The sequence below is a fragment of the Sander vitreus genome, chromosome 23 (assembly GCF_031162955.1).
Source record: "Sander vitreus isolate 19-12246 chromosome 23, sanVit1, whole genome shotgun sequence".
Classification (NCBI taxonomy): domain Eukaryota; kingdom Metazoa; phylum Chordata; class Actinopteri; order Perciformes; family Percidae; genus Sander; species Sander vitreus.
In genome coordinates this window covers 10133308-10152968 of record NC_135877.1, presented here as the reverse complement: position 1 = coordinate 10152968, position 19661 = coordinate 10133308, and the positions used below count along the sequence as shown (strand labels likewise).

The 19661-nt window shown below is 41.4% G+C and overlaps 1 protein-coding gene across 3 annotated transcripts in view; it reads left to right on the top strand.

Moving 5' to 3' along the window:
• dock4b (dedicator of cytokinesis 4b) overlaps positions 1-19661 on the top strand; it is a 112160-nt gene that overhangs the window by 17786 nt on the left and 74713 nt on the right. For all 3 annotated transcript variants that reach the window (XM_078281352.1, XM_078281349.1, XM_078281350.1), the window contains exons 2-6: positions 12597-12680; positions 15451-15491; positions 16904-16959; positions 17036-17132; positions 17747-17895. In XM_078281352.1, the coding sequence (XP_078137478.1) occupies positions 12597-12680; positions 15451-15491; positions 16904-16959; positions 17036-17132; positions 17747-17895 (427 nt within the window). The remainder of the gene's footprint in view (positions 1-12596; positions 12681-15450; positions 15492-16903; positions 16960-17035; positions 17133-17746; positions 17896-19661) is intronic.

Below are 19661 nucleotides of genomic sequence, written 5' to 3'. Positions count from 1 at the left end.
CTTTTTCACTCTCAGGCTAACCTTTCCCCTCATCCTTCGTGTGTGTGTGTGTGTGTGTGTGTGTGTCTTGATGGTTGCTAATCAGATGAGGCAGAAGCCCGCCTGCCTACATCCGCACACACAAGTGCACTTTAACACACACATACAAATACATATTGTATTGCCACATAGATACCAAGGTATGTGTGGGTTATATCAAGAGGCCAGTCTGTGGTTTTTCAAAGAAATTAAGCTGTAAAGTCTTTCTTTTCATTTAATCTCTGCCCTCGGCACCATAGCCCTTTACCCTAGAGAGCTAAAGAGTATTATTGCCCTTTGATTACCACGCATGTATGATAGATTAACCGTTTAGGTACATTTATGTGTTTATCTGCTCCCATTTAGCAACAGGAAAGATGGATGGATCTCATTCTGCAGAAAGGAATGATGAACAATAGTTTTAATTTAAGTGCAGAAGAAGTGTTTGTGTGCTGAAAGTTCATTCTTTAGTGTCACGGCTCGCACCCTACAATTTATAGTGCAGCGGTGATGTTGTCGCGGCATGTTGCCGTAACAACAAATCAGTGTTCAAAACACCCTGCATCTGTGTGTAATAAAATGCGCAACTTGTTCCCAGGCTACTGTCATGCAGCAATCCAGAGGGTTTAACTAAGAAGAAAGTCTCCATATGGTTGTTCATGGCTCAGTGCAGATTCAGAGATGCCTGGCTACCCCCCCCCACCCCCCCCATGCATGTGGGTGTGTTTGTGTGTGTATCGTGTGCCTCCGCAGACCTATTACTGCAATCTCATGCAAGTGTGCATGCTGAGATACTGTATGTGTGCAGTACAACATGCTTTTCATCAGAGCGGGGTGGGGAAATATTTTTTAATGAGGTGATAAGCACCAGCTGTCCAGTATGATACGACAGAATCAAATGGTATGATAGCAGCACATTAACACAGTAACACACGCTGAGTGTACAAATGAGAACCATCCTTCAAACACCAAGCTGCACAGCTCATGCGTAATCTCGAAACACCCCACTTCAAGATTTAACGTTCAACTTATTCATTTAAGAAAGCATTACAATTACAGTTCACCTGCACTTATCAACCAACTCAGATTTAAAAAAGATGTAATTTTTTTTTTAAACACACTATACTTTGAATGAATGTTAAAATATAAATACACAGAGGATAAGAAAAATAGAACGTAAACCTGGCATCAAGAGGTCTATTTCAGAGAGAATGTCAGCATCTTATTTATTTCTTCTAGGACATACGGATGTATAACATTATCCAAAGGTCCACTGGTCCATACATTCTGCATCTAGAGGAAAACGTTTTACATAATCCCACAGAACATTTCGTAAAACTGCTCATAGACTGACTGACTACGCGTGGATTCAGACCAAAAACAGCTGTTGATAGAACAACGCATGCAGGGGCTGTGTTGGTGGAGACGTATTGTTCACGGTACCATTGAGACAATGGAATACAATCCAGTAAGGTGACCGATTAATGCTTTCAAATAAACTCTAAAAGAGCTTTAGTTTTCAAATGGATTTACATCATACAGTCCAAGTAGACAGAGACGTGTGACAAATGAAAGTATTAAAAAACACCATGAAGTGTCCTAAGAAAGGTGTTGGGTGACTATGAGCCTCCATCACAGCTTCAAAGGTCCCTGCCTTAGACTTGCCAAGTCCATTAACTCTACTGGAGGGATGAACACCATCTTTCAAAAGTTAAGTCATTTGGTGTTTAATTGTTCGTGGTGTCTCACCTGGTGGTCCCAAGTCTCCTATAGTGTTTCAGTTGGGTTGAGATCTGGTGACTGCGTAGTTTATAGGATATTTTAACATCACTTTCATCATTATCAAACTACTCCAGCACTGGGGGTGTGAATCACCAGAGGCCTCACGATACGATATCATCACGATACTTATATACGATATTTTAAACATATTGCAATATTCTGCGATATATTGCAATTTATTACCTTTTTTCTTCAACTTCAAATTTTTCCCAATTTTAAATGATGTCCCCAAAAGGAAACTTTGTCAACATCTGTTTTCTCTAAAAATATACATTTCTCTGTTTGTTCATCTCACTTGAATTGTATTGCTGCAAAATGGGATTGTCAAGCAGACAAACTGACCAGCACATATATAATAATAGATTGATACTTGGCGTCTGTGTATCGATACAGTATTGCCACGGAAAATATCGCGATACTATGCTGTATCGATTATTTTTTTTCTTCCCACCCCTATCAGGCACCCTCCACGGCCTGCAGGAAGCATCTGCATTTGTTATGTTTCTCCACTAATTTATTCAAGTTGTTCCTTTTAATTTCTCAGCCGTCTGTATGTCTTGGCAATTATACATTGCTTAACTTTGAGAAACCTGCTGTTTCCCTGACACTGTTTCTCTCTCTCTCTCTCTCTCTCTCTCTCACATATATAACTGTTCTTTTGCAGTTATCTAACAAGTGGGAGCTTTGCTATTTTCTGATCTGTTCCCCGCCTTAATGTCAGTCTTTGTTTGACAGAGAACTATAGTTAAGTTCCAGGCTTTTATCAAGCAACAAGTTAGCTCTTGGTAACCATATCTTAAACAGTACTTTTGTACATTCTATACCTGAAGCTGTCATTACAGGAAAAAGCCCCATCTTTTGGGGGCATTTTAGGCCTTTATTTTTATAGGACAGCTGAAGAAAAGGGGAGAGAGAGGGGGAATGACATGCAGCAAAGGGCTGCAGGTCAGAGTCGAGCCCGCGGCTGCTGCGTTGAGGAGTAAACCTCTATATATGTTTGCGTGCTCTTCCAGGTGAGCTACCCAGGTGCCCACTTTCTACCGCTTAATTCACCAAGTTTATGGATAGCATTATTATCAGATATCTTCTCCTCTTTCTTCCTCATGATTGATTTGACTGTTGTATGTTTGTTTAGCTCCCTGTTCCTTCCTTCACACCTTTCTCCCCTGGCCCTGCCATTGGTGTGTACATTGGTGTGGTGTGTATGTTTTGAGAGCCGGGGAGCCTCTCTCTTCCCCTCAAGCTGCCATACAGTACAGGGGCAAACAAAGTGACGTGAGATACACAAGAGCTGACAGCTACTTATCTCTCCTGCCTCTCTCTCTTTGATTCCCTCTCCCTCACTCTTTCTGTTTCAGCCTCTCATCCTGTCTCTGTTTTTATCTATTGTCTCTCCACCGCATTGTTTGTCAGTCTCACTGTTCTGCTGTCTTTATCTGTCCTTCACCTTCTCTCTCTTTCTCTCTCTCGGTCTCCCTCTACCCAGACTCACTCCTATTGCTCCCCAGTCAGCACAAATCCCACTAGTGTCTGTACATCTTACATGCTTGAAGCTGTGGCTGTAGGCTACACTGCACTGTCTTTCCCATTTTAAAGGTCCTGACAGATGCATAACAAATAAAAATCTAAACTAAGCCATTGTAGTGGTTTTACCTGCTCTGCTTAAAAATCCCATTGATTTAGCTTCACCTTGGGGCAGCATTTCTTTTTTGTCCTTTTTATAAAGGCCACTTCTTCAGTGTTTGAACTGGAGCTGTGAGATAAAACCAAAGATGTTGTTTTTTGGTGGATTTAGTTTCATCACTTTTTCATCATCACCTGACTCTGACTGTACCTATGTATTTGTATGCACTCAGAAAGGTCACTCACTCACAGGTATGCACGTGTTCTATTCAGGCCGCACACTCGCACGTGTTCACTCTGTTGATTTCCTGTCAGCGTTGGGTGTGTGAGTGTGTTTACATCTGCATGTGGTACCGCAGCGCAAGTGCATAATTAGTTGTAATTTGATTCTAGAGAGCTTGAAGTGCAGATAGAGGTCAGTTGCACCTCCTTTTCCCTGAAAGAGAGCGTTTGAGCGATGGTAGAGATAGAATAGGAAGTGAGTCAGAATGAGAGAGAGAAACAGATTGATGCAGTAGGTTTCATTTGACACTCCCACTTTTAACTGCTATACCTGAAGGAAGAAAAACAGATGTTTGCCGCTTAGTCTTTCTTGTTTTTCTGCTCCATCTGTCAGTGGGAGATGCAGCCTACTCTCTCCACTTATCTCTGTCCCTTCGATTCTCCCTCCACCACTCTCGACAATCTCTCTCTGTCTCCCGAAATGTTTTTTCCTGTGTTGCTTTAACATCAACCACACCCTTCATTTTCCCTCCTCTCCCTCTGTATATTTTAGCCTTTCTTCCTCCACTCTCAATCTTTCTCTCTGCAGGGTGGGAGGATGTGTAGGCACCAGTGTCAGTGTGACTTCAGCTGCTGCTGAAAATCAGCACTCTTTAAAGCTGCAGCGCCCAGCATTTGCATCTAGAGTGTTAAGAGCATGGGAGAGACAGTGAGAATATTACATTTTTGAATGTGGTCTCATGTGGTAACCACAGTATAATTTAAAGAATAATTCTGGCTTATCACAACTTGGGTCATATTTTCATAGTTTTGGCCACCATTCTGTGGTAACGTATGTCTGCAGGCAGCTGTTTTCAGCGAAAAAGCTCCGACAAACCCACGGTACACTGTCTGCTGCTACCAAACAGCAGACAGACAATGTTAGCGACTAGCTGATAAACATAGTGTAGCTTATAGTAGCTAAATAGCCAGATATGTAACCCAGGAGTTGATGGAGAACAAAACAGAGCTACAAGGAGAGTAAATATTGGGCTCAATATTTGCCTTGTGGACAGAAATATAACTCCACATGAATGCGAATGTTGCTCTGTATCTTCTGGATGTCTAAATAGGCAACACATTGGCCATATCAGCCTTATAAGATATACCATTGTTGTGTTTATAATTTGTTGCTGGTGAAGATGATGAATTATCCTTCACACTTGACTTGTTTGGTTCAGTTTGTTTATTTACAGACATAAAAACACTGGAGTTGAATTCTGGTGGAACCTCAACAGGCTTCCTCTTGTCCTCCAGGGAGAGCTGGCGTCAAATCGCTTCCCAATGAAATATGAGCTGGTTTGTTTTTGGCAAGAATGCCATTCAACCCAGTCACAGGAAGTGTCCCTTATGCCATTCAGTGTCCCTACCTCACTGGCTGTGATTAGCTATCCCCGGGTAAACAAGAGATGGACTACAGGAAAGTGACAGGGGATTAGAAAGGAGGATTGGGATAAAGATGGCCACAGTCTGTTTTAGTTGCTTAAGAAATTGTACAAACCACTTCAAAATAGTCATTGCTTGATACAGAAGAGGGAGAAAATGACAAATTTATGCAGGTGACAAAAAACACCCTCAAGAGGATTATAATAATCATGTCATCTCAACTTCATCAGTGGGCTATCTAATGCATGCACGTAACTTACCCTAACACACACACACACACACACACACACACACACACACACACACAGTGCGTTTCACTATCTTTGTGGGGACCCGTCATTGACATAATGCATTCCCTACCCCCTTACCCTAACCTTAACCATCACAACTAAATGCCTAACCTTAACCCTTACCCTTACCCTCACCATAACCTAATTCTAACCCTAATCCTAAAACCAAGTCTTAACCCTCAAACAGCCCTTTAAAGTTGTGGGGTCCAGCATTTTGGCTCCACAAAGCTGTCCGGACCCCACAAGTATACTGTATTCCTGGTTTTTGGACCCCACGAATATAGTTAAACAAGAATACACACACACACACACACACACACACACACACACACACACACACACTCAGATTAATGCCTGGGAATGAGGTGAGGTTTAGCGCACTGACCTATATTTCTATTTAATCTGAGTCATTTATGATTTCTCCTGCTCAGGCCAGTAGGACAGACTGACTTTTGCTTTTGTTGCTCTCTGTTATCCTGCACTTTATGACTGCAGCAAAAGCTGGTGTTACTTTAGCGGGTAATAATGCTAAGGAAAAAGCTAATAAAAGTGTTAATTTTTTCCATGTTGAATGTGTTCCGCTCTTTATTTAGAAAGTGTAATTGACAAACTCAGTGTGTGTAATACCTGGCTGTGTGTGTCAACTGCACAACTTGTATTTATTTTTTGAGTTCTTCATGCATCAGATACAGTTCTGTAGGTATAAAAATGTCACATCTTTGATTCAGAGGCAATGCTTGAGAATGAGCCCTGAGCTGCACTTTTTTTTAAATTTTTTATCATGCAGCCATTTCAAAAAAGTAATAACATTCTTCAGAAAAACTCTGCTTTCAGAACTTCTGCTCCAGCAGCATGATTTGAGCGAAGGGTTATTGTTGCCAGTGAGCGGTTATGTGACGGCTGGTAGGTTGCTATCTCAACACACACAAAGGCCACGAAAGGAACCTGGCGGCCGGCAATGGAGAAAGCAAAATGAAAGCCGTTCCTCCTGGGTGATTCCGTGGGCCATGGCTTTTGTCTGCACTGGCTATCAGACCTCTGTGTGTGTGTGTGTGTGTGTGTGTGTGTGTGTGTGTGTGTGTGTGTGTGTGTGTTAGTCTTTCGGCACCAACTTCAAGGCCTTCTCAGCGCCGCTACTTTCAACTGTCTGCTTACTCTCTTCTCCCGCTGCCGACCCCTGTTGATTCCCCTGCTTTAAAATGCATGATGCCACTTCCCAGCATTCCAAGCTCAACCAGAGAAATAACCTTTTGCAGATGCACACGAGTGCACAAACACACACTGGCTTAATCTGTCTCCAGTTCACACTAAAGCTGTCAGATACCTCTCCTGCTCTGTCACACTCAAGTGATTTTGTGTGTTTTTGTGCCTGCAAGCGTGCCTCATATATGCATAAACACGTCTTTGTGGTTTTCTTACTGTACCGGATCCCTAAAAAAGTCCTTGTGTGCTATTAACCACATTTACAGACTCACGGCCTTGAATCCATGAGGCGGTGGGACGCTTACAGTATTTTGGCATGACGTGGAGGCATTTCAGCCCCTTTTGACCTCACCACATAGAAAGATAAATGCCTGAATCCTTTGGTTAGGAACAGAGTGCACATGAAGTTGGCTAAGACAAAACATAGCTGGGCTGGTTTTGGTCTGAGTAGGAATGTTTTAGTCACATTGCTGGAATAAAGAGCACTTTTGGTTTGGCAAATGCTGTTCTGACAGTGTTATGCTTTTTGATGGTGGACGTGCAGAACTCAGAATGTGCAGCATGAGGAAGTAAAGAGGTTTATTGGTGTAGGTAACTTTCAGTTCGGTGCGTTAGTTGCTCTTTAGAGTGTTTACCTTGTAAATGTGTAAGAAACAGGATGAAAACGAGCATTGCTTCCCCATTCTGGATATCGCTCTTCTTTGGAATCAACTCATAAAGCGTTTTATTTTTTTTAATCTTGCAAATCTGTGTTTGCATGTGTGTCTGAACATGTTTCATAATGCTCACACGTATATTCCCACGCACAAATTAGATATTCATGATCCTTACTTTTGGCAGCAATGGAGGCCAGTGCAGCACCATCAGTTGCTGTGTTGTCTAATTAGCATATTAACAAAATAAATGCTATCTAATTAACATGTGGGAGGGGATTATGCACGTGAATCATTGTCGGATCAGTTGGAGAGAAGAGAGGATCAAACTAATGAAGTTAAAAAGCACATTAACGAGCGCTTTGAATGAAATTTGCCATGTTGTTTTGTACAAAAAAGCTGTGTTGTCTTCATGCGTCTTTTAATGTTTTTTTTTACCTTTTTATGTAAAAAATTTGAGTCCAACAGCAACATAATATTAAGCTTTGATCACCAGCAGTATACCTACCTCATTCAGTCGTCTCTTCTTTTGAAGGAGGGGTAGTGTTTTGCGTACTGCTCTTCTAAAGGGCTTAGACAGAGTGACGAGCAAACGAAATGTAACGAGGTTTGACAGGCCTTGACTCCAAGTGGCAGCCAAAAACACATGCAAGCCTAATCCAAGGCAGTAGGCTTTCTAGGGATCTCGACTTGCTGAGCAGAATGCACTTGCAAACTACCAAAACACACAAAGTCCTCATGGATTAAGGTGAGTTGGAAGTGAATTAAAGGGATCGAAATGCAACCTCTGACTTCAAGATCTTCAAGATGTGGACACAGTCGCTGTCAGTTAAACCCCTGGTGTTGATGATGTCGTATACGACACCAGATTACATGTTTTATGTCATATTCAATATCTCCAGATCAGTATAGTAAAGATTTACTTTTTTTATTAGAAGAGAAATTTAAAGAGGTCTTCTATGCGATCGTAGTTCTTTTTTAGAGGTTTCTTAATCCAGCCTGGAATTACAGTGTCTTTGTACAATAAATCCATTTTGATGAATCCATAAATCGCGTTACGTAATCTCCGATATCTCCGCATCGCTTCAAGATAGCGTCGTTTTGATTGTTTAGTATGGATGCTAACATCTGGGCCTTTGCAAAGAGGGCTTCTGAGAGAAAACTAGACTTCTACATCTCCTCCTGGCTCTTGTTTTTAGGGTTTAGAAAATCGAGCCTGTGACGGGAGACATTGGCCAATCACATGCTATTTCAGAGAGAGAGCGTTCCAATTGGCTGTTCTGCGCATGCATATGTCCATGCGACAGAGTGAAGAGGGAGAGCTGCAGGAGGAGGTCCTACTCTGGCGTTTCCTTACTTTCTTCCCACTGCAGCTTTAATTAACTTTTTCACTGTTGTGATCAAAGTCGAATTGTATATTCATTAAGTCAATGTTATTTAAAAATGGGGTGAGTACTTGACAAAGAATGATTTTAACGGCACTATTATACGCTACGCTATTGTTAGTGAATATAATGTTGAGCTTTTCACCTTCCGTCCAAAGAGACGTTGTGATGGAGATGGGTGCTGCCATGTTAGCCCCATGAAGACCCAGTGACACACTGCATCAGTGTTAAACCACCAGCTCTCCACCAGAGACCCTCTGAATTGGGTTCTCGACTCTATATTTTGCTCTCTGTTCCACTGTTGATGTGTTTGTCAGTTTCAATTCCCTCGCTTCTCTTGTTTTCTCTTGAGAAGCTTGACTATATAGTATGTAGTTTTTCCCTGCATCAGTCTGTGTCACTCACTGTTGTTGTGTTTCTTTTTGTTTAACCATGTGTACATGGTTCTTCCAGATTGCCGTCTTTGTGTAATGTCTAGTTTGGAATGATGGCCTGCTCAAGAATAGCAGCGTCCTCGCCATGACCCAGTTAGCCGGTGTCACATAGAAACAGTGTTGGTGTGTCAGAAAGGATCAGAGTTTGCCTTTTGGTGGCTGAAATGCTGATCATTGGACGCCATCTGGAAACTGGGTCTAACAAGTTCAATAGACAGGAAATGTTTGTCTGTGTTCATGTCATCTGAGCATCAGCACGTCTGCTTTTGATTTGCTTATGCAATTGGATATTCATGCACCAGTGGCATCCACTTAAGCATGCTATGTTTGTGTGTGCGGTATGTGTATGCGTTGGTCCGTTTATAGGATTTCTGGGGCAGCTGTATGGCATCTTTCTCTCCATGTTTACTTGCTGTTCTCGTTTTCGGGCATAATAGTACACATCCCACAATTTCCAGCAAATGTGACAACGCAACAACAAATCAATTGCCTCAAGTGTAAGCACCTTTCCTGTGTCCCCAGTTCATCATTTGGCGGTTAGCCAGCCCAAGAGTTGACAGACAGATCGCCTGAGGCAGACGGATGACAGGCAGTTAGAGACAGACGGACAGACAGCAGCTGGCTTTTGGATTGACAGGCAGGAAGCTTTCATTTCACAGCAGAAAAAAAGGCGACTCGAATGACTTGAACTGAATAATTTAGTTGACTGCAGCTGGAAGAGTCACTTGGATAATTCATGCATTGGGCACACTTTGTGAGTGTGTTTGCTGTGATTGCCTCTGTGTGTGTGTGTGTGTGTGTGTGAGTGATTGGGCTTTGAAAGTACAAAAAGTAGGAAAGTTTCGCATTTCTGTGTGTGTGTGTGTGTGTGTGTGTGTGTGTGTGCAACAAGCGGTTGGTCTTTGAATGAATTACAAAGTCAGATGTGCACTTGTGACAAATCCCTTGTAAAGATAGTGTGTCTGCAGCTCGAGGGATAACAAGGAGTTGGCGAAGCTTCAGCATAAAATGCAGAAAGACACAGACTAACACACACACACACACACACACACACACACACACACACACACACACAGGGAGTTACAGACATCACAGAGTGTTTAGCTGCTGTTTGATTTCATCAGCAGACTTGATTTCAATGTCAACATGAGAGAGTGGGTGGAAAGGTAATTCAACTTAATCCTCTATTGGGTAGTGGGCTACTCTGCCAATGTGTATGCCAATTTTCATTAAAAAAACACCCACATTTTTTAGAAGGTGGAGCTATTAAAATAGATTTTTAAACTTTAATTCCCAGCACATCAAAAAGTTGTATTACTGTTGCGAGATGCCGCTACAGTAAATGAGCTCCGTGTTCAGAAAATGGTTGTGCTATAGAAAGTAAATGAAAAATACGAAAGAAAATGATGATGTGCACCAGAATCCCTCTATATTTAATAATATTTGCACTTCAAAGTGTATTTTCAAATAGATCTTTGTGACTTTTTGGATTCACTGAACGTTAAATGAGTGTGTCCTCACGTTCAGCGCCCATATGTGTTCAGCAGTCCATGAGCCATTATACCTGTGTGTCCACAATGTTTGTGCTCGGGGTGAAACTCGCTGTGTCTCTTAAATTGGCCTGGATTAAATATAATCCCTGCGTTCAGGGACACTGGACGAGCCCCAGAAGGCAGAATCAAATGAAATTCACTCTAAACACTATTTGTAGCGGGATCCCTCTCAGTTCTGCATGGCAGGGAGTGGACTCTTGTTATACGTTTCCATTCCATGTCCCAGTGAAGCTGTCTTTTTCCTCTGCGTGTGTGTGTGTGTGTGTCCATGTGTGAATGCATGTCTGTGTTTGCTTGCATACATCGCAGTTTGAATGGGCTACTTGTGTGAATTTGCTGCCTGTGTAAGAGTATGAGAAGACATTTCTACAGTTTGTGTGTGTGGATGGATCTGTCAGCGTTTGCGTTTCTGTTTATATATGAACATCCGTGTGTAGTGGTTGACATGTGTGTGCAGTACATACAGGTTTAAGAGTGTGTGTGTTGTGTGGGTGTGTGTCAGGCTTCTGCAGTGAGCGAGTCAGCGGGACACAGCTCTGTTTTTAAAGAACTGGTTGAAGAGCTGTCAACTGACACTCACTTCTGATGGCTATTACACTCTCAAAGCGCAAAGTACCGCTCACTGCTAATGGACCATCAGCATCTTCAGTAAGTAAGAAGGTAGTCCTTACTTATTCTACTTTTATATTTCAGGCTTTGCCTCAATATTGTTTCAAAACATGTACAAACTAAAATCTTAACAGTATCCAAACTCACATTATATCATGCAATTATTTATCTATGGTATAACAGTATTTTAAGCTCTGTGCTTGCTTTGCTTGAATTTAAACTTGGCCCTTTTTACACACCTCGATCTGTTACATGCATATATACAATACATAATTTTTCTCTCTCTGCTTCCTTACTTTTCCTTAAAAGGATACTCTCTCAGCGATTTTAGTATTGCACTTTTATGGGAAACAGATTACGAAAATAAATGGAATGGAAGAATGGTGTTGAGAATGGTGTTGCAGAAATATCCTGTCTTTTAGTTCCTAGTGTGGGTCAAGCTTTAAAAACCCTGCATTCTACACTTCCCCAAATGGCTCCATTAGTTCCCTTTATCAGATCCACCAAGTCTGGTAAATAGCCATGTCTTGCAACCTCACTCCCACAGTTTGTATCACAGGCTTTCTGTTATAAATGATTTAGTCTTCAAGCCCAAACCGAGACAACCCACATCAGAGGTTATTTTTTCAGACTTTAAAAACATGCCCCTTTAAGTCCATCCCTATATCTGCTCCCTTATCTATTTTGATTTGATTTGGAAAATGTGTAAAAACTTGACATGTCTGTATATTTGACTCCTGGAGCATAACCTGGGTCAACTCTCATAGCTTTCATCATATAAACATGGTTTCAGTAATTGGCCGTTTCAGGTCTGTAGAACGTGGTAGAGATGTTATTTTACCACCTGTGCGTCTCTCAGTAGTGAAAGAATCACTACAGTAGTCCAAGGTGAATCAAAAACAGGCAGGTCCTTCTATCGCTGCATCACAGCAAATGATTTATGACCCCTGAGTGTTCAGGACTGAGTGGGTGGTGTTACTGAACATGTGCCCATGGTCAGATTGCTGTAACAGTCTTTCCAGACCTTCCAAAAGTCAGTGTTTTCAGTCTTTCTCTTTATGGTTGCACTTGTTTGAAAGGTTCGGTCTTCAAATGATAGTTTTTGAATACAAATTCAACTTCATATATTCTGTATGGCACAAAATATATTTATGTAAGTTTGTTTGGTGTATGAGTTTATGCAGAAACACAACAGAGATATCTTATTATTTATATAAGCTTTGATTTTATTTCACCTACACAGATTATTGATTGCACCTCCTCTCTCTGTGTTATTTTCCAGAAAGGTTTTGTTTTGAATCGCTCTGCTTATGTCTTCGGACCTTTTCCTCAATCTGCATAACTAAACTCAAATGTTAAAATAACTCACGTGGGTGTTTTGTGCCTCTTTTTCTTGCAGTGCTGGTCAGTTTCCGAGGGACTGTCCAGCATGGCCTCCCGCTGGAAATCGGAGACACGGTGCAGATCCTGGAGAAATGTGAAGGTACAGTACAGTGCACACGGTACACACTTAGTATGTATGTGTATATTACTTTAAAATGAGATGCTTTCTGTGAGAAACAAAAATAGTAAAATGAAACCGAATAGTACATGTAAGGAAAGCAATTGCTTTGCATTGGCATGAGTAGTGAAGTGAACACATGCACTTACAAACTTCCAAATATATTAGGGAACACATCCTTTTTTTATTAAATATAGGCCTACAGATCAAGGGAATCCACGTGAAAGCTGTTACACTCTTGGTTTTACCCTATTAAATCTATCACAATAATTGGTAAAGGCATGCACACACTGACTGAGCTGCGTGTGTACATGCACACACACTCTCATTGATCCACAGATTTATGCAGGCAACCAGAAACAGACCCATTACTTGGTAATGACTTGCACAGACAAACACACGCTTAGATATGTGTTTGTTGATCAAATACAAAAAGTTAACCTTGGGTATATGACACTTCTCTTATATCTTTTTAAGTGATATTGTGGTGCAGTGTGCACACCAAATGAGTAGCATCATGTCTGTGATGATGAATGCCTGTGGACATTCATGTTTGCTACTGTTTCCTGCACCACAGAACTGGCTGCATTTCCCGCCTTCCTGCCCACGCTGAGTCTGTTTTTCTCATCTACTTTCTTTCTCTTCTACGCTTTCTCTTTTGCTGTCTGTTATGTATCCATCTTTTGCTCTGTATTCTCTTTCCTTCTTTGTTTGGCCTTTCTTTTTTAATTTCCAGAATGATATGTAATCGCCTAACCACAGCAAAGCCACATTCTCATGCACACCCAAGCACAAATAAGCAGCCATGCACAAACACATACACACCTCACTCTTCCAGAGCTCTTGACACCCTTCTGTCTCACTTCCTGTTGGGAGACACACTCACACCGAGAGAGTCAGCCAGTCAGCTAGTCGAGCAGTCAGTCGTGCAGCCAGCCAGTCAGAGGGTTGTGACATAGCGGTAAAAGGCCCAGAGGAAGTAGACAAAAGCACAGCCAGCGGAATGCTTGGCCCAGAAGGGAGGAACGAAATCAAAATCCTGCCAGCAAGCAGGGGCTGAGAGACGGGCTGCTGACAGCAGAGGAGACAGACTAATGGGTCTGCCTCATGTTGATACTGTTGACACTTCAAAACACAGGAGCTTATCATGTGAAAGTGTCTTTGCTGACATGTGGCTCCTGTGTGTTAAGGCTCTTTCTTGAACTTTTGTTAAGTTCCTGACAGCATGTAATACATTTGAGTGCACAGTCAAGTGTGATGTAAAACAGGGGTTTCAAACCTGTTTTATCTAATGAACCCCCACAGCCCAATCAGATGAGCACAAGTACCCCTCCATAGATGCCATCTAATGTTTCATGTTCCAAATGTGTTAATTTCAAAGGATTTTAAAAGTAGATGTTAGTTTGTTCATTTATTTGCTCGCTTGTTAAGGTTTTTTGCTTTCTAAATCACAACATGAGGGGTTCAGGTGTCACAACTGTTTCAGGCTGGTTGAGGTGTGTACAGTCAGCCTATTGTAGCAGGGAGCTTACTTGTTGTCCATTTTCAAAAGATCAGCATCATATTTTTTCAAATTAGCTGAGCTACTTCAATCTATACATACTCCCTGGCAAATGCACAAGTATCCTTGGTTGGGAATCACTGATTGAGAACATTGATCAGTTATCACATCCTTACAGATGTCTTGCTGCCCTTCACTGGTATATAACTTTGCAGAAATATATCACCGTACTTGACCTCAGCTACTGGAAAAATGACTCATCTGGCAAGTACTGAGCATGTGTTCCACAGTGCGGACCAAGACAAATTATTTAACACTATTCTGACCATACATGCCTGAAACAAATCAGGGAGAAACTACTACCTAAGTCACAGATGTTCTAGCGACACCCAACAGTGATTATAATAATCTAATGCATTTACATTTGAGCTATTTAGCTAATGCTCTTATCTAGAGGGATTTACAATGACTGCAACATTGGGATGAGCTTAAACCGTCAGTCTGGAAAAGAGCATCAGCTCAAAGCCTCCCATATAAATGTATTAGATTGTTTCTATCAGTGCTGGAATTTGCAAAATCAAGCACATTCTCAATTTGGCTTGAGCCCAGATTGAAGTGTTTAATGGTGTGAGAAGAGTGCGAATGTATGCAAGCCACAGCTTCTTCACCTCTTTTTTTTCTGTCCCTGCTTTTTTTTCACACTTACGTTAACAGGGTCTTTAGTGGCTTTGTTTCTTCACTCTGCTGTGCATTAGCCTGTGGTCAGTGCAAACACAGTTTGCTAAAAACAACAAACAACAAGTTACCGCAGTGCACTTGAGTGCTTATATGACATATGAAAAAAATCTAAATTGGCGGTGGTGGAAATTTTTATTGACAGTGGAAAGTTGTTTAGTTGGGGGTGAGATACCCAGTCAGCAATTAATTTATGTCTCCGGAATAAAAGTAAATGTCTAGTACTTGTTAGGCTTATATGTACATACAGCTGTCAGAATGATTTGATCATTGTCATTGAATCACACACACAACCTCTCTCTCACACACACACACACACACACACACACACACACACACACACACACACACACACACACACCCTTTCACACACCTTCTCCTATTAAAATTATAGTATCCCACATATCTCCACCTTCTCTCCTTGTGTGCCCAGCAGTCCAAGCCAGATATAACGATTTTAAGGTGTATTATTCATAGTGATGTGCTGGAAATGAACATGGTGCTTTGTCTCTGCAGGCTGGTTCCGAGGATTCATCCTGAAGAATCCAAATATCAAGGTGAGCGTGTGGGTGTGTATGTTTTGCTCGTCTTCACGTTGCCTATAACTCATTTGTACCCTCATTCAAATGTTAAAAGTGTCCCCCAGGCTTATCATTGTTAGCCTCAACTAGCACTTTCACCAGCTGAGATGACAACTCTCAGTGGCAGATTAACTCTTGTGTGATAAAGGTGCTCAGCATGTTGGTAACATAAGCCACATGTGTTAGGCTGCTGTCCCTGTATCCATTAAGTGTTAAAGGCCCTACACACCTATGGTCCACACATGTGTTTTGAATTGTTTTACCCGATTAGAGCGGAACTGTGTGGGGATGTGCGGACGGCCCTCTCACTCCTTTATTCATTCATTCCTTTTAGTTTTGTTGCAGCTGTTAGAGTGGGACCTCTTTATGACAGATATCATGACATGCCATAGCAGGAAATGGAATAATGGCTGCCTTCCACTAGCACTGGCGTGGCTTATTCGGACAGTTAAATAGAATGGAACCATCGTTTGTGCTTTTATTTACCAGCTATGGCAATTCCAAATGTCAGCAATGAAAAAGGTCTATTTGTAGGCCTATGTGGAGTTAAGTGACATCACGTAATGTACTGCAGAGTTCTGTTTAACTTCAACCTCAACATAAGTCTAATGGAAACTAGGCTCACAAAAGCAACTCTGATAATAAGCTATTGTTCACAGAAGACATAAGTTTATAAACAAATCAATTATATACAGTTTTAATAATATTTTCTTAATTATTTTCTTTTAATTAATTCTGGTTTAATGTAATTCTATTGGTGCTGCATATAGTTAGCGTCCTATAAATGATAGCTAAAGTTTAAACTCACATTATGATTGGTGACAGTAGTATTGTGATACAAATAGTTGGACAAAGAAAATGCAAAAAGTCAAGTTGATGACAGCTCTTATATCTAAAATACAACACCATTTGACACTATTAAGTCTTTGTCTGCTTATAGTTTGAAAATAAAACCCCAAACTGACATTAATAGATGTGCCTTTTAAAAGCTCTTGTGCAGGAGAACGTGTGATAACATAAACCAAGTTGGGAGTAAAGTGTTAGGTGTGTGTTCAGAGTCTCTGTCTGTGCGAGTGTGTTTCATTTATCCTCAGATACTTAAACACAAGTTCTGCTTTGATCTCCCCAAGTCAATAGGGAGCAACTTGCGGTTTGTTAGCGTCAAACACACATACACACACGTTTCATCTCTTTTTGTCTCTTAAATCCCAATGCTACTTGCTTTAATCTCTTTGTCTACTACTCTCTCCCTCCACTCTACTTCTTTTAACCCATAAATACACTTAGCACTGTATTGTTATGTGCATCATATTAGCCACATGCTAACAGAATGACTTGCTGAGCATTTTTAGGGACTTCTCATTAACCGGTTTATCTTTTGCTCAAAGGGGATCTTCCCATCCAGCTACATCCACTTGAAGAATGCCCACGTTAAGAATAAAGGGTAAGTATTTGTTCCCTCCCCTCCCATCCCTGTGTGTCGTGGTAGAGGTTTGAACTCTATTTGTGTATGTTTGTAGGCAATTTGAGACAGTCATCCCTGTTGAAGACTCCGTCATCACAGAGATGACATCGACGTTGCGAGACTGGGGTGCCATGTGGAAACAACTCTATGTGGTAAGTATACACACACACACACACACACACACACACACACACACACACACACACACACAGACACACACACTTGCATTGATTTTGAATAGCACTACTGCGAAGCTGCCTTCTTTAGGTTTCTCACGAAGGGAATTTATTTGGCCCTGGGTAATTCATAAGCCGCAAACAGTCAAAGCTTTTTCATACACATTCATTAGTTGGATTGATTGTGTTTGTGGCCTATTAAGCTATCTGGGGTGCTGATTAAATTGAGCTGATGAATACTTGCAGATCAAAGTGCATACATTTGCGGCAAAAAAGCAGCAGGACACTGGAGCTAATTTGCACAAATCCATTTAAGTCCCTCTGTCTGCTTCTCTCTGTGGGTTGCTCTGTTGCTCTCAGTGGCTCGCTAATGTGTATTCTGTCACTTTGTTTCCACTTATGTTTTTGGGTGGCTCGAAGCAACTGTATATTTTCATCTTCTTATCTGTGTCTTTCCCTCTGTCTGTCACCCTCATTTCACGTTTCCTTGTGGCAAATTTCCCTTTCAATCACCGCCTTTGACTGACTCACTGTGCTTCTCCACTCGTTCTTTCCTTCTCCGTTCCTCCTACCGTTTCCTATTTCTGCAGAAGAATGAAGGGGATTTGTTCCACCGACTTTGGCACGTGATGAATGAAATCCTGGACCTGAGGAGGCAGGTGCTGGTGGGCCATCTCACCCATGACCGCATGAGGGACGTCAAGCAGCACATCACAGCCAGATTGGACTGGGGCAACGAGTGAGTTTATTTTTTTCCATCTCAAAGGACCACATCTATGTTTTTATGTTTGTTTTTCTATGTTTTAGGTCATACATCATTCATCAGTTAAACTTTAGTACTAGTTTTTATTTATTTTCTGCCCTCTGCATTCTTTCAGCCATCAGTTTCCATTCACTTTATAGTATTGTATGAAAGTCAAATACCAGTAACTAGAGGCTTACTTGAGAGCAGCAATCCATCACAGGGAATGTGTGTTTTATTGCATGGTAATACAGTTGTGAACCAGAACCATTTTAAGTCTTGCTTTTTGGTGCATTCAATAAAAACATCTGACATCAGGGATTTGAAAGTTGGTTTCTGAACTGCAGTTTTTAATGCAAAGCACTACCATAACCATGTCGATTCTTTTTTGCATCCTTTTATCATCCGCCCGTATCCATGGCAGGAATTTCTCAAGGAACCCAGGAACCACTTTAATAACTCAGGAAACCACCTGTGAGACTGGAGAAACCAAGGACCAAAACTTTAGTTTTAATGCCATAGTTCCTGGAACCAAAAAAGTCCCTATCTGGGATGAATAGCAGAAACTCTGAATTTTACAATAACATTGACAAAGTTGTTGTTTAATGTAGACCAGTCATGCCATGGCCAATATTTGATCCTCTTCATAAGGTCAGTATAAGGATCTGGTGTATTGGAACAGTTGATTGCTAGTTCCTGGGGCTCCTTAGTACTACCTGTATTACAGTATTAGGTGAAAAAAGGCTAGAGGTGTGATTTTCTAACATCTGACTCTAAAATCTTGAGTGCCTGAGTTTCTTTGAATGCACCACCGATGACTCACTCCCAGTCCCTGCTCACATATTACCCTGTATCCTCTACTACATGAATAAAATAAATAAAACTTTATGTTCACTGTGAGGGATAACCTGCAGAGAGTTAAAAGTCAGAAAATGAATCAGAAAACCTAGCCTAAAGTTGGGAAATGGTTATCAATCAGCCCAGTGTGGTCTAATAACAAGTTGGTTCATCGAACATTATTTAAAATTACACTTGAAGAAAAAGAAAAGATTAGAATGGAAAATGAATCTCACATTTCTTCATATTTTCAGACAGATAGGAAATTGGTCACAATACAGAATATCTGATTCAGTTACTTGTTTATTCTGTCTTCCAAGCTAGAGCCTCCTGCAACTCTCTTAACTCGTCTTGCCTTCTTTTGCAGACTCTATCTCTCTCTGACTCTTTCTTCTGTCCTTGCTCCTCTGTCTTTTGTTGTCACCTACCATCCCTGCAGGCACACACTCCCCACTCAATCAAGTCTCTTTCCCCCTCACACAGACAGCGCTCTCTCCATCCTCCCTCTCTCTTTCTTCTCTCTTTCCTCTCCATGCCATGGGGGTAAAATAAAAATAAAAATCTCCCAACTTCTGTCATTCTCTCTTTATGTCTGTCCTTATCCTTCACTCTCCTTCATTCCTCTGCTGTGGGCCGTCCTCAAACACACACACACACACACACACACACACACACACACACGCGCGCGTCCTTAGTGAGGAGATGGATGGACAGTCCCTCGCTGTGGGCTGTTGTATGGTTGACCAAGCCTGTCTCTTTTATTGCTGACAAGGAGACACACTCTAGTGTGCTGCTTTGGTCCACTGAAAAAGGCCAGCCTAGAGGAGGGTAGGAAGAAGAAAAGGAGAGAGAAAGTGAGAGGTAGAATTATTTGTTGAAACCATGAAGTAACATAGAGGGTTATAGGATGGAGAGAGAGAGAGATA